The sequence below is a fragment of the Anguilla rostrata genome, chromosome 7, assembly GCF_018555375.3.
Source record: "Anguilla rostrata isolate EN2019 chromosome 7, ASM1855537v3, whole genome shotgun sequence".
NCBI classification, from domain to species: domain Eukaryota; kingdom Metazoa; phylum Chordata; class Actinopteri; order Anguilliformes; family Anguillidae; genus Anguilla; species Anguilla rostrata.
Window position 1 is genome coordinate 456,232 of NC_057939.1, and position 14,888 is coordinate 471,119.

At 47.6% G+C, this 14,888-nt stretch overlaps 1 protein-coding gene across 3 annotated transcripts; it reads right to left on the reverse strand.

Moving 5' to 3' along the window:
* Positions 1-331: 331 nt before the first annotated feature.
* dcaf8 (DDB1 and CUL4 associated factor 8) lies at positions 332-13,751 on the reverse strand. Of its 3 annotated transcripts, XM_064342184.1 has the most exons (14): positions 13,450-13,699; positions 12,858-12,933; positions 12,416-12,484; positions 12,123-12,206; positions 11,289-11,872; positions 10,841-10,981; positions 10,358-10,452; positions 6,477-6,587; positions 5,829-5,959; positions 5,581-5,688; positions 5,342-5,472; positions 3,843-3,962; positions 2,883-2,999; positions 332-2,089 (listed from the first exon to the last, which is right to left on the reverse strand). In XM_064342184.1, the coding sequence occupies exons 3-14, from the start codon at positions 12,450-12,452 to the stop codon at positions 1,976-1,978; spliced, it is 1,773 nt and encodes a 590-aa protein (XP_064198254.1). In that variant the 5' UTR covers positions 12,453-12,484; positions 12,858-12,933; positions 13,450-13,699; the 3' UTR covers positions 332-1,975. The 3 variants fall into 3 exon arrangements, with proteins under 3 accessions (XP_064198254.1, XP_064198255.1, XP_064198253.1); XM_064342185.1 differs by lacking the exon at positions 12,858-12,933 and having other exon boundaries at positions 13,627-13,751; XM_064342183.1 differs by lacking the exon at positions 12,858-12,933 and having other exon boundaries at positions 13,450-13,698.
* Positions 13,752-14,888: the final 1,137 nt, after the last annotated feature.

Sequence of the window (14,888 nt, forward strand, 5' to 3'; positions counted from 1 at the left end):
GGAGTCACTCTAGTTGCAGATGAGACTGGGTGGGGGGTGCTTGTCAAATGGATGAACTATACTACAATGGTGACCCTTAGAAGCTCTGTATTTTACACAGTTCTCTGTGTATTATCCACAAATAAAACTAGGACACAGAGCCTGTTGTTTCTATTCAGTTTGGTTGCAAAAGCCCTGAATATCTGAGCTGCCAGAGATCTGGTCAGCAGAGCAGGGGGCTTTCGTGAAGGGGCAGGGCAGTGTAAGAATGACATCCTTGTGAAGTACAAAGAAGAAATGCAGTGGATGGATCCTCCAATCAGAGAGCAGAAGGAAGAGGCGGGACACAATCTTGAGCATCTCTCATTTACTGCACCAATCACACGTTAGAACAGAAGAGCAGAACACGGTCAGCCGCAAAAACAACAGAAAAAACTAGAAAAGGAAGGGAGAGAAACAAGGTTGTGTCCCAGACTGATTCAATACTGTGGATGTCATCAAAATGCCAAATGCACAAAAAGATTTTTTTTCCTTTCCTCATTGTATGTTTGGATGAAATACAGTATAAACGTTTTTACATTAATATCAATCTGAAATCATTTTTTTCTAACTTTGTCAAACAGCTATTTTTTCTATACAACTATACACTCATATAGCTGTAGAGAAAAATATATATAGAGGTCTCATTTCTAAATTCCAGGTACAAAAAGGGAAAAGGTGAATCTGATGGTAAGTTATCCTGCTTCCTGCTGCAGCCATTCACGATGCCCAGGTGTTCAGACAGAGCAGCTCAGGTGTGCAAATCATCTCCTGACTGCTCCTCTCTCTGCGTGGAGACCACTGCTCCACCCGAGCGATCAGTGACTGACTGAATGGAGATGACACTGCTGCTCCACCCGAGTGATCAGTGACTGAATGGAGACCACACTGCTGCTCCACCCGAGTGATCAGTGACCCGAATGGAGACCACACTGCTGCTCCTCCCGGGCGATCAGTGACTGAATGGAGACCACACTGCTGCTCCTCCCGAGCGATCAGTGACTGAATGGAGACCACATTGCTGCTCCACCCGAGCGATCAGTGACTGAATGGAGACCACATTGCTGCTCCACCCGAGCGATCAGTGACTGAATGGAGACCACACGGCTGCTGCACCACGCTGGGCATATCCATGAGGGCCTCCGAGACGGTGTGCTGATCAGTGCACTGAATACTGACACCTGCACCTCACTGCCCCTGCCAGAACACATCTGATTGGGTATCTTCTGCGTGAGGCTTGCAGGAAGTGAGCAGGGGGGGTCCAGGAAAGGAAGGAGTTGAATATGCAGTCAGAAAATGCTTTGATTTGACTGTTTTTTTTCTTCTTTTAAATAGTCATCTTTTGATAATAAGTGCTCTAAATATTATTTTGGGATAGAATCTGATGGCAAAAGAAGCAGAAGAAAGCTGTGACATTTCCAATGTATCCATCCGTCCATCATTCCGTCTGTGTTGGCTGGCTTTGCTTTGACTGGGACAGACGGACAGACTGAGAATTTGGGCAGAGAAGCAGTCCTCTTTCAGTGCCTGCGTGCGGCTCCTAAATCTGGGGGGGTGGAAGGAGGCCTCTAAGCAGGGAACAGGTGACATGCAGCACAAGGGGGGGGGTGGGGGGGGGAGTGCTGGTTTACAATCTGCATTAGGTTCCTGTCCTCTTTCATCCCTCACTCCCTCCATTTTCAACCTCTTTCATCTGTCGCCGTTCCTGGATAACAGACAGCAATGTTGCCAGTCAAATCTTCAAGGGGTGTGTGTGTGTGTGTGTGTGCGCGCGAGTGTGAATGTGTGCGTGCATGTGTGTGACTGAATGTGCGCATGAGCGTGTGTGTGTGTGTACGTGTGAGTGTCGGTGTGTGCGTGCGAGGGTACGTGTGTGTGCTTGCATGTGTGCGCGAGTATGAATGTGTGCGCGCAAGTGTGTGTGTGCACGCGTGAGTGTGTGTGTTTGCGTGTGTGTTTAGGAGGACATGCACTGCACATGGTCAGCTCCAGCATCCTCTTCATCGGAGGAGTCTGCTGAACTCCAGGACTCATCGGTGTCTCCATCTCCCCCAGCTTCTCCCCGGCGACTCTGAGAGAAACCAGCACACACTTCTGTCACGTTACTGAGGCAAGTAACCAGAGCACTACACACACCACACTGTGGGGACTCGACCAGGGCACTACACACACTGCACTGTGGGGACTCAACCAGGACAGTAAACACACCATGGGCCAGATATCCACGACAGACACTGTGGGAACGTACTGAGGTAGCTACCATAAACTGCTTTATAAATAGCACAGATGCCTGTAATCAGTGTACCGGTGGCAATATTGACATTACAGCAGTAACACTATTGATACTGATACTGGTATTGCAGTAACAGCATTGATATTGCTATTGCTATTGGTAACAGTATCAATATCGAAGACTGTATCAAGGCTGATACTGGTAATAGTACTGATGATGGTATAAGTATTGATAATGGTATTGGTAATAGCACTGATACCGCTATTGGTAATGGTGTTGGTATTGGAGTAACAGTATAGAACCTGCTACGGTAACTGGTAACAGTATCAATGTTGATGTTGGTACTGGTATTGCTAATGGTACACACTGGTTCTGATATCGGTTCTGGCATTGGTACCGGTTAGTGGTCCTGGTACCGGTCCCGGTATTGGTACTGGTTCAAGTATTGGTATCGGTATTGGTACTGGTTCAGGTATTGGGTCTGGTATAGGTACCGGTATTGGTACCGGTTCAGATATTGGTTCAGGTATTGGTACCAGTTCAGGTATTGAGTCTGGTATAGGTACCGGTATTGGTCCTGGTATAAATACTGGTATTGGCTCGGATATTGGTACCGGTATTGGTCTCTTACCCTCTGTATTCTCCTGTGCCTCATATGCCTCATGAGGAACCAGAGGAGCTGGGTGTCGTACTGATCTCCATGTCTCATGCTATCTTCATCACGCTCACGCTTGTTCTTCTTCATAACCTGCAGAGAAGCAACAGCAGCATCACCACCTTCATCGTCATCGTCAACATCACCACCACTGTTAGCATTATTCCCACCTCATTGTCATCATTAAATTTACCATCACTACCATTATTGTCATCACCTTCATCTTCATCCCCACTCCATCACCATCTTCATGACCACCACCATCACCACATTACCAGTAAACAACTCCACTATGACTGCACCAAATGCACCAGCACAATCCCGCAGGGTAAAAGTACAGCGTGAGTACACAGAGTACAGTGTGAGTAAGATGAGAGTACAGTGCGAGTAAGAAGAGAGTACAATGTGAGTAAGCTCAGAGTACAATGTGAGTAAGCTCAGAGTACAGTGCGAGTAAGCTCAGAGTACAGTGCGAGTAAGATGAGAGTACAGTGTGAGTAAGCTCAGAGTAGTGTGAGTAAGATGAGGGTACAGTGTGAGTAAGCTCAGAGTAGTGTGAGTAAGATGAGGGTACAGTGTGAGTAAGCTCAGAGTAGTGTGAGTAAGATGAGAGTACAGTGTGAGTAAGATGAGGGTACAGCGTGAGTAAGCTCAGAGTACAGTGTGAGTAAGATGAGGGTACAGTGTGAGTAAGCTCAGAGTAGTGTGAGTAAGATGAGGGTACAGTGTGAGTAAGCTCAGAGTAGTGTGAGTAAGATGAGGGTACAGTGTGAGTAAGCTCAGAGTAGTGTGAGTAAGATGAGGGTACAGTGTGAGTAAGCTCAGAGTACAGTGTGAGTAAGCTCAGAGTACAGTGTGAGTAAGATGAGAGTACAGTGTGAGTAAGATGAGGGTACAGTGCGAGTAAGCTCAGAGTACAGTGTGTGCGGTACGCACCTCTTTCAGGCCCTTCAGTGCAGTGGGGGTCTCGGCGGTGGGGGCCCAGAGTTTCACATCATGGTCCAGCCCACTGGTGGCCAAACCTGGCAGGTGAGGGTGGGGCTCCAGGCAGTTCACCTGGATGAAGGAACAAAGCGCATCAATTACATCAAACCTTTTTACTACTCTCTCTCCCTCACACCTTTACTCCTCCCTCACACCTTTACTTCCCTCTCTCTCTCCCTCCCTCACATCTTTACTTCCCTCTCTCTCTCTCTCCCTCACACCTTTACTTCCCTCTCTCTCTCCCTCCCTCACACCTTTACTTCCCTCTCTCTCTCTCTCCCTCACACCTTTACTCCTCCCTCACACCTTTACTTCCCTCTCTCTCTCCTCCCCCTCCTCCTCCCTCTCTCTCCCTCACACCTTTACTCCTCCCTCACACCTTTACTTCCCTCTCTCTCTCTCTCCTTCACACCTTTACTCCTCCCTCACACCTTTACTTCCCTCTCTCTCTCCCTCCCTCACACCTTTACTCCTCCCTCACACCTTTACTTCCCTCTCTCTCTCTCCCCACACCTTTACTTCTCTCCTCTCTACCTTTACTCCCTCTCTCTCTCCTCCCCTCACACCTTTACTCTCCCTCCTACACTTTACTTCTCTCCTCTCTCTCTCTCCCTCACACCTTTACTTCTCTCCATCTCTCTCCCTCACTCCTTACTTCCCTCCTCTCTCTCTCACCTCCTCCTTTCTCCCTCCATCTACACTTACAGTCTCTCCTCACCGTTACTTCTCTCCATCCTCTCCCTCACACCTTACTCCTCCCTCGAACCTTTACTCCCCTTCTCTCTCTCTCTCTCCCCTCTCCCTCCCCTCTCTCCCCTCCCTATACCTTTACTTCCTCCACTCTCTCCCTCACATCTTTACTTCCCTCTCTCTCTCTCCCTCCCTCCCTCACACCTTTACTCCTCCCTCACACCTTTACTTCTCTCCATCTCTCTCCCTCACACCTTTACTCCTCCCTCACAACTTTACTTCCCTCTCTCTCTCCCTCCCTCCCTCCCTCTCTCTCTCCCTCCCTCCCTCACACCTTTACTTCTCTCCATCTCTCTCCCTCACACCTTTACTTCCCTCTCTCTCTCCCTCCCTCCCTCTCTCTCTCCCTCCCTCCCTCACACCTTACTTCTCTCCATCTCTCTCCTCCTCCCATTCTTCCCTCCCTCTCTCTCTCCTCCCTCCCTCACACCTTTACTTCTCTCCATCTCTCTCCCTCTCCCATTCTTCCCTCCCTCTCTCTCTCTCTCCCTCCCTCACACCTTTACTTCTCTCCATCTCTCTCCCTCCCCATTCTTCCCTCCCTCTCTCTCCCTCCCTCCCTCACACCTTTACTTCTCTCCATCTCTCTCCCTCACCCTTTCTTCCCTCCCTCTCTCTCACTCTCTCCCTCCCTCACACCTTTACTTCTCTCCATCTCTCCATCTCTCTCCCTCTCCCTCTCTTCCCTCCCTCTCTCTCACCACTCCTCCTTTGTCTCCCTCCATGTACTGGACGATGTGAGCGGAGTTCTTGTCCCACAGGTAGATGTGTCCGCAGTCGCTGCCGCTCACTACAAACTCGCTGCAGGGCCCGAAAAAGTTCACCCCCTTCACTGTGGAACAGAGACAGGCAAGTCAGCCTATGCCACGCCCCTCCAATAAGCCCCCTGTAGTCTTATTAAACCCCAAATTACCCCCACACACCCTTTTGCGGGCCTCACCTGTGGCGTTGTTGCGGTGGCCCTTGTACCTCCGGCAGTAGTCGGCCCCGTCGCTGTGCTGGGAGTTAAACAGGTAAATGTCCTCATCATTGTAACTGGCCAGCAGCTCTGGGGAACACAGACAAGGGAGAGGGAACAGAGAGACATCCTGAAACCGTGTGTGTGCTTGTGTGCGCGTGCGTGCGTGCGTGCGTGCATGTGTGTGTGTGTGTGTGTGTGCGCGCGTGCATGCGTGCGCGTGTCTTTACCTGTGCCATCGTGGCTGTACACCAGGCAGGTGATGTTGGTCTTGCTCTCGCTGGACAGCAGGTGAGACGGACAGAACTTCTTCAGCACGCCGTTATTATCATTCTCACTGATCTTCCTCTGGTCATACACCCTGCACACAAACACGCGTCATACTGACATTCATCTAATCCACAGGGGCTGCGCGTGTGTGATTGCACGCGTGTGTGTGTGCGTGTGTGCGTGTGTGCGTGAGCGTGCGCGCTTCTGTGCGTGTGTGTATGTGTGCGTGCGTGTGTGTGTGAGAGTTAGCATATTTACTTTTTTTCATTCCATTTTGCTATTTTGTTACAGTGGCACATGCACACATTCACCTTTTACAGACAGGGTTGGGCCCTGTAACGAACCGTGAGTACGCTCAGCACTAATGTTCATTAGAGAAGGAGAATGAACAGCCAATCTGTGAGTCGCTCCAAAAGCAAAGCTGAGTTTCCCCACCCAAAAGTGCTTCATGTGAAACAGTGATAAGGACCGCCTCCTTCATAGCAACACTTCATATCCTTTCTCCAGGCAAGTTATAGGAAAATAATCAAAACCCTCTCGACCAATCAAAATCATGTTGTCATCCAAATACATACTACAGAAGGAACCAATCAGAGAGAGGAACTCACCTGACATACTGGTCTCGCCCGCCCACGGCGAAGTGGTGGGTGTTGGCTGGGTTCACAAAGATGGTGTAGAGCCCCACCTTCTTCTCTCCTTCCTTCACCACCACCAGCTTACTGCAAGTACAGTACAGTCAGCATAGTATAGTACAGAATATAAGAGAATAGTAGTGTGTAGTTATAGAACGGTATATCAGAGAATAGTACAGTGTGTAGTATAGAACGGTATATCAGAAGATAGCCTCTGATACTATACTACACACTGTACTAGTACAGTGTGTAGTATTGTACAGTATATCAAAGAAAAGTACAGTCTGTAGTACATCAGAGAATAGTACAGTTTGCAGTATAGAACGGTATATCAGAGGCTAGTACAGTGTATCAGAGTATAGTACAGTGTGTAGTATAGTACAGTATATCAAAGAAAAGTACAGTGTGTAGTATCAGAGAATAGTACAGTGTGCAGTATATTATGGTATATCAGACGATAGTAGTACTAATGAGCCTCAAACCACCATGCTGCTGCCAGGTATGCAGTAGATACTACAAGCATTGTTTCTCCTGATTAATTTTCCTGTTGAACTCAATGGAAAAAATATTCAGGAGAAACAATGCTTGTAGTATCTACTGCAAATCTGGCAGCAGCACAGTGGTTTGAGGCTCATTTGATACCTTTGACCCTTGATGACTTAAAGCCATTTAGCCAACAAATGTGTTCCATACTGTATCAGCATAATTTACAGCTGAATCTAGCCCCACCCCCCAATTCCCATAGAGATCCATTCAAATGCAAAGAGTTTTTGTATCGCTTGTAGGACAACCTGAAAATAAGATATCTAGACTCTGATGATTTTGAAAGGTCACAGACATCAGGAAGTCATGGCATGCAAATGATATGCAACCAAATACAAAACATAACTCTTATTTGACATTATGTTAATTTGTCTACTGTAAAAGTGAATTTCCCGGTTTCTAGCTTGTCCCCAAACAGTTCACTGCAGCAAAAGTAAACAAATGGTGGCACAGGAGGTCTCAGGGGTGCATTTGTTTAATTCTTGCTAATTTTCTGACCAATGATTTGTTAAGACCATTAAAAGCTTAATTTTTTGCCATTTTGGGCTTGGCCCATTTTTTTGCCCAGGAGTGTAGTACAGTATAGCAGTGCAAAGTGAAGTATGACAGGGCGTAGTACAGTATAGCAATGCGTAGTGCAGTATGACAGGGCGTAGTACAGTACAGCAGTGCATAGTGAAGTATGACAGGGCATAGTACAATATAGCAGTGCATAGTGCAGTATGACAGGGCATAGTACAGTATAGCAGTGCGTAGTGCAGTATGACAGGGCATAGTACAGTATAGCAGTGCGTAGTGCAGTATGACAGGGTATAGTACAGTATAGCAGTGCGTAGTGCAGTATAACAGGGCGTAGTACAGTACAGCAGTGCGTAGTGCGTATGACAGGGTATAGTACAGTATAGCAGTGCGTAGTGCAGTATAACAGGGCGTAGTACAGTACAGCAGTGCGTATGACAGGGTATAGTACAGTATAGCAGTGCGTAGTGCAGTATGACAGGATGTAGTACAGTACAGCAGTGTGTATTGCAGTATGACAGGGCGTAGTACAGTACAGCAGTGCGTAGTGCGGTATGACAGGGCGTAGTACAGTATAGCAGTGCGTAGTGCAGTATGACAGGGCATAGTACAGTATAGCAGTGCGTAGTGCAGTATGACAGGGCGTAGTACAGTACAGCAGTGCGTAATGCGATATGACAGGGCGTAGTACAGTACAGCAGTGCGTAGTGCAGTATGACAGGGCGTAGTACAGTACAGCAGTGCGTAGTGCAGTATGACAGGGCGTAGTACAGTACAGCAGTGCGTAGTGCAGTATGACAGGGCATAGTACAGTATAGCAGTGCATAGTGCAGTATAACAGGATGTAGTACAGTACAGCAGTACGTAGTGCAGTATGCCGGGGGCGTAGTACAGTACAGCAGTGCGTAGTGCGGTATGACAGGGCGTAGTACAGTATAGCAGTGCGTAGTGCAGTATGACAGGGCGTAGTACAGTAGAGCAGTGCATAGTGCAGTATGACAGGGTGTAGTACAGTAGAGCAGTGCGTAGTGCAGTATGACAGGGTGTAGTACAGTAGAGCAGTGCGTAGTGCAGTATGACAGGGTGTAGTACAGTAGAGCAGTGCGTAGTGCAGTATAACAGGGCGTAGTACAGTAGAGCAGTGCATAGTGCAGTATAACAGGGCGTAGTACAGTATAGCAGTGCATAGTACAGTATGACAGGGTGTAGTACAGTAGAGCAGTGCGTAGTGCAGTATAAAGCCGCAGGAACTATACCCCGGAACTAGGAACCTTTTGAGGAACTCGGTGCGTTTCCACCGCAGGAACTAGGGTCTAAATTTAGTTCTGGGGGCTTTGTTTTACCCCCCAAAACGTTCCTGCTCGGGGGGTAGTACTTTCCGAAAGTACAGGAACCTTTTGGGTGGAGCTTGCAGCGCTGAACATTTCTGATTGGTCGAGTACTCGTAGCATTTGTGTTGTATTTATTTTCCGCCATTACCCGCCATGTTTGAAAATATGCAGCGGCAAACCAATTTATTTTCATAATAACTTCAAATCAAACTTGTATGTTACGCGGCGCAGTAGCCTACTTTTGGTTATAGCCTGTCAACGTCTTGGAATTATAACGTGTGCTCTTCTGTTCTTTTCTTGCTTTAGTATTCGTTTTATAAAATGCTAAATTACGTAGGCTACCAAAACATTCAAACGGTTGCTGAATATTTTCTTCCGGATTTTCTTTGTTAGCCCGTTGTAATTGACTCAAAACGTTTGATACAGTTATGTGAGGTATGCGGTAGTTCTGCATAATTAACATTGGTGATACAGTACAAGCAAACTGGAAATCACCTTCCGCACTTTTTATCCAGGTAAAATAACAGGTTAATTCTAGTAATCTTCCCTTTAGCTTTTTCAGACTGCCGTAATTTTACTCAATTTTACTGCCATTTTTCAATTCCACGAAAAGACCAGGAAGACTATGGACTCATTTATGGTGCATGGTTCGCATCTGGAGGGCACACTTCGCTGCTCGGCTAGCAGTAACTTCGAAGGAAAGCAAACGGTGGCTGTACCACTACTAATTTACATTTTCACGCAAGTCCGAGTTTTCGTTCTTGTCATTTTGCGATTAGCCTATATGGAATTGACGACGAGAAAGTAATAAAACAGCAAATTGTTTACAACGTGTGCATGTTTTCTGCTGTTAATGAATGTGTTTGAGAGGATATATGAAAATCAATAAATACAAAAGTAACCATATATAGTCATTGTTGGTAACCCGTTGTATACAAGTGGAATAAACTCCTCCGGGCTGTCCCGGTTATTAGAAAATAATGTAGGCTACTTCGGTGGTAGTATGGGGTTACAGAAGAAATCATATGACAGATGGACCGACGACAATGTCAGTGGGCTAATTTGCCTAATCTTCGCGGTACTTTAGACCCCGGTGGAAACGCAGACAACCATTGGCTGAAGGAACCTTTTAGTTCCTGGTAAAGTAGTTCCTGGGACTGAAAGTTCCGGGTAATTTTGGTGGAAACGCGGCTTAACAGGGCGTAGTACAGTATAGCAGTGCATAGTGCAGTATGACAGGGTGTAGTACAGTAGAGCAGTGCGTAGTGCAGTATAACAGGGCGTAGTACAGTAGAGCAGTGCATAGTGCAGTATAACAGGGCGTAGTACAGTAGAGCAGTGCGTAGTGCAGTATAACAGGGTGTAGTACAGTATAGCAGTGCATAGTGCAGTATAGCAGTGCATAGTGCAGTATGACAGGGTGTAGTACAGTATAGCAGTGCGTAGTACAGCGTTGAGACTCACGTGGCGGGCCGATCCAGGCGCAGGTCGATGCCAAAAACCACGGCGTCCTCACCAGCAGATAAGAAGGAGCAGGGGGAATCAGGCTCCAGAGCCAGCTACACGACATGATATATATAAATGAACCAATCAAACTACATCGCTCATCACAGACATTACCAATCAAACAATTGCGTTCATCACAGGTATTATCAATCAAACCACAGAGCTCATATTAGGCATTCCCAGTCAAACCACAATGCTAATATTAAGCATTACCAATCAAAACAGTTCTCGTATTAGGAATCACCAAACGACAGCACTCATCTCAGGCATTACTAATCAAACCACAGTGTTCATATTAGGCATTACCAATCAAACCACAGCACTTATCTCAGGCATTACTAAACAGAAAACAGCATTCACAGTAATTACAAATCATACCTGAACCCCTCACACACACGCACACACGCACATATACACACACTCTCTCTCTCTCTGTCCTACCTTGTGGGCGGCACCCTTGTGCTGAGCCACACGCTTGGTGTTTTTGCAGCGCTGAGTAGCAGAGAGTTCAGCCACTCTGATCTGGCCGTCTCGCGCACACATAGCCAGAGTAGAATCACCACTGTGCGGCAGGAACTTAGCCTGGGGTGGAGAACACCAAACCTCAAAACACTGCATAACGCATAACTCACTGCACCCCTAAATCACTGCACTCGGAAACCACTGCACCCCTGGCAGGTTGTGCTCACAAAGCCTGTGCTGCCTATGCTCACAGAGCCTGTGCTGCCTGTGCTCATGAGCCTGTGCTGGCTGTGCTCACTGAGCCTGTGCTGGCAGTGCTCACGGAGCCTGTGCTGCCTGTGCTCAATGAGCCTGTGCTGGCTGTGCTGGCAGTGCTCACCGAGCCTGTGCTGCCTGTGCTCACAGGGCCAGGGCTGGCTGTGCTCACCTGAAAGACGTTGCTCTTATGGCCGCTGTGGAACTCCAGCGTTGCGCGGCGCCGGGCCCAGTCCCAGATGACCACGCGCAGGTCGTCGCTGCCGGAGGCCAGGCGGGTGCCGGACGGGTTGAAGTGCAGCGTGTTGACGCAGCCGGTGTGCCTCTCCAGCCGAGCCTGCAGCTCCAGCCTCTGGACCAGGCCCCGCGCTCCACACACCCGCTTCACAAACTGCGCGCCCCGCCCGATCTCCCGCGCACGCAGGGAGGGCACCGCCCGCCAGGCGGGCCCGCCCAGCTCCTGCAGCTCCGCCCCCAGCCACGCCTCCATGGCCTGCTCATCCTCCTCCTCTTCCTCCTCCTCTTCCTCATCCTGGTCTTCATCTTCATCGGAACTGGAGGAGCCGTGAGCAGGCCGATCCTGCTCCCTCCGCCTCTTCCTCCCCTCTCTCTCTCCACCCCGCACTCCCTCGCTCTCCCTCTCCCCCTCCTCCGTCAGGGAGTAGCGCCCACTGCCGTCCATGCTGTCCGTGTCCTCCTCCTCCAGGGCCAGGCTGCTGTCCCGCCCCGCCCCCAGCACCGGTGTGGGCGGGGCCTCTGTGGGTGCGGGACGGGGGGGATAGAGCAGTGCAAGAAGTCTCTCTTTTCCTCAGTGCCTACACATGCTCATCCCAAAACCTTCACAGCCAATGTGATGCCTGCATAGTCTTACACTAGAGTGCAACGCCACGCTAACATAATCTTACATAACAGTCTATGTAGCGTTGGCCAATCTTGCACTAGGGTCAATGCCTGGCTAGCAGTCTTACCCTCTAAATGATGCAACCTGGAGGAGAGGCACATATACCTGCACTTGGGTCTGGGTGTCCATCAGTGGTGGAGGGGGGAGTAGGGGGGTCTCTCTGTCCTATTCCATCCGAGTCTTCTGAGCCTAAGAAGACAAGGTTAGACAGATAAATATATACACACATATATATATACATATATACATATATATATACATATATATATACACATATATATATATATATATATATATATATAAGAGAGAGAGAGAGAGAGAGAGAGAGAGAGAGAGAGAGATTATGTTTCTGCTTTCAGTGCTTCATCTAGCTGGTTTCCAGAGAGCAAATTTCTCACCGGGTCTGATAGAGGACTTCCCCTCGCGGTCAGCCATCGTCTTCTGAGTCCCTCAGTACCGAGGGCAGCCTGTGGGGGGAGACAGAAAGCCTCATTTGCAATCAACTCAAATGTCACTCAGCCAAACTCATTTAATAACAAACTGATATGATCCGTTTGTAATCATAGCGTGGAGTAGCCTGATTCCCCATTTATAAACACGTTATAACTCTATAAATACATAATTAAAAGTTAAAAGCTTCACAATACAGCGAATAAGCCGTGCTAAATAAAGCAGCTGTTCGGTATTTGCTTGCAGTTTAAACCGCTATAAACCGCGTGGAGCACTATAAATCACTGCAATCGCGATGGATACAAAAATAACGCGAGCAACCATCTGCACACTCAGCCAACGTGATAACACGAAATAGAGTCCCTGTTGTAATATTCGCAAACTAGCTACCTTCGTGTCAGCGCCGTGAAACGTCTTCACCGTAAATGCACAACCTAACAATCTTCGTCAGGTGTGACTCAATTGTCTGTAAGGAAGTGCGTTAAGGTTAGCTTGTTAACATGCTACATTTGATCATTAGCTTGTTAATAAAACAGCAAATGACGCAAGATAGCTGGCTAATCCCAGCTGCTCGTGGGCAGCAAGCGGTTAAAGACGGATTGTTCCGCCAGCTCCACTACCGTTCGCATCTGGAGATTAAGGACAAGCTGAGGCGAAGTACAGGACGCTAAACGCGCTAAAGAAACTAAACTAGAAAAGTACAATATCGACGTCTTTAAAAATAGCGAGCCTGTTAGCTGCGCTATACGACAGCAGCGCTCGCTAGCCACTTAGACAAATGTCTTGCTACGTTGTTGCGTATTCTTGTTAATTTCTCCAACATTTCAACATCATTGTCAAGTTCCGTAACAACTGCACAATTCAGCTACACGCATTGTTTTAAAATACCGTCGTATTTCCCAGTGAGTTAGCACGGTTAGATAACGTTTGACTTCGTAGTTTTTGTACGCTAGCTAGCAAGCTAACGTGTAAACGCTGTCACCTCCAGTAGGCCCGCCGACTGTCAGCTAAATCCTAATCGTCGGTGTCAATTTCTAATCCCGACAAGAACCTCAGGCTCCTCGAACCGGCGGTCTGCAGTTTAGATTTCTTGACATCAGGGTCGTGTGCTTAAAGCGCATGCCAAACAAAGCAGAAAGTGTTGCGATTTCCACAGTACTTTCTGTTTATGTTTTGATGGTTCTCGTCGCCTTGTGTTTTTTTTCCTGAAGATTCTCCTTCCAGTGCCCAATCAGAGATCCTCTTTCCGGAAGTGCGTTTACATAAGCGCCTCTGGGAGTTGTAGTTATCTCCAGTCTGCTCATAAAGCGTTCAGATTTTATGTTATAAAATACGTGTGGTCTTGGGGAAATAAACAATTTGATAATACCATCCATCCATCCATCCATCAATTATCTAACCCGCTTCTTCCTAGTCCGAGTTCTTTGACATTACATTTGTATAAAATATGATTAGAATTTATAAGATCTGTAATCTTCAATTACACCGACATGTGAGTAACTTCAGTTACCAGCAACACCCTTATTTGTTTTGTTAAGTACTAATTAAACGGCCGCTGAAATGCAGATAAATCACCCTTGCGTATCGTTGGTTAGATACCCAGGCTCGTGGCACTGTGCTTGCACACTGCGCGACTGCGCGCTACTGTTGCATGTCAACAACCAGTGTCGTGAATTACTGTGCCTGCTATTGCGCACTTTGTTCACTGGGAGGCGGTGTTGCACATAATTTACGCACTAGGGTCCATAAGCGGACTGCTCCAGGGTCAACAGTAAGATGCATTATACATGCCGCTGTATTCCCCGGCATTTAGCGTATTTGCCATATACACGTCAAAACATCCAATATTTCATGGTTAGGGAATACTAACAGTTTCTCTGCCGATTCGGACATGCGGTGAGCTTGCATTCAGGAAATATGTGAGCCAATACGTTTTAAACGCACATATGTACTGCATTTTTTATTTATTTTTTTGTAGACAGTGTTTTGATGTGATTTATGTCACTTGACACATGATTCTCACTCTCTCACACACACATGCACACACTCATAAATCACAAAAATACACATTCGCGTGTGTACACAAACACAATACACAATGCGAGAACTTAATGGAATTCCACTGACATAACATAAACCAATGCATAACATAACTGCGTCCACACATCCCCACACCCACACATCCACACGCCCACACACCCATCGCGCCCACACGCGTCGACATTGATTCTGGATAATAGTGCCATAAATATCCACAATAATAAATCCAGTCCAATCTCCAGGCACTGGGTGATTTCCAGGGCTCCCCCTGCTGGTTAAAACCAACCATTACAGGCTGATGGAGAGAAAATTACCAGCATGTCTTGAACAGGGGTACAGTAAATACCCCCAGGGGTAGGTCAGGAACATACTGACAGGCGT

Bases quoted from the DNA above. Each gene is read 5' to 3' on its own strand.
- dcaf8 (XM_064342185.1), bottom strand. From the start codon at position 12,452: ATGGCTGACCGCGAGGGGAAGTCCTCTATCAGACCCG. The intron at 10,982-11,288 runs GTGAGCACAGCC...TCTCCACCCCAG, and splicing joins ATAAGAGCAACGTCTTTCAG to GCTAAGTTCCTGCCGCACAG. The intron at 5,473-5,580 runs GTGAGGCCCGCA...TCTGTTCCACAG, and splicing joins CCACCGCAACAACGCCACAG to TGAAGGGGGTGAACTTTTTC.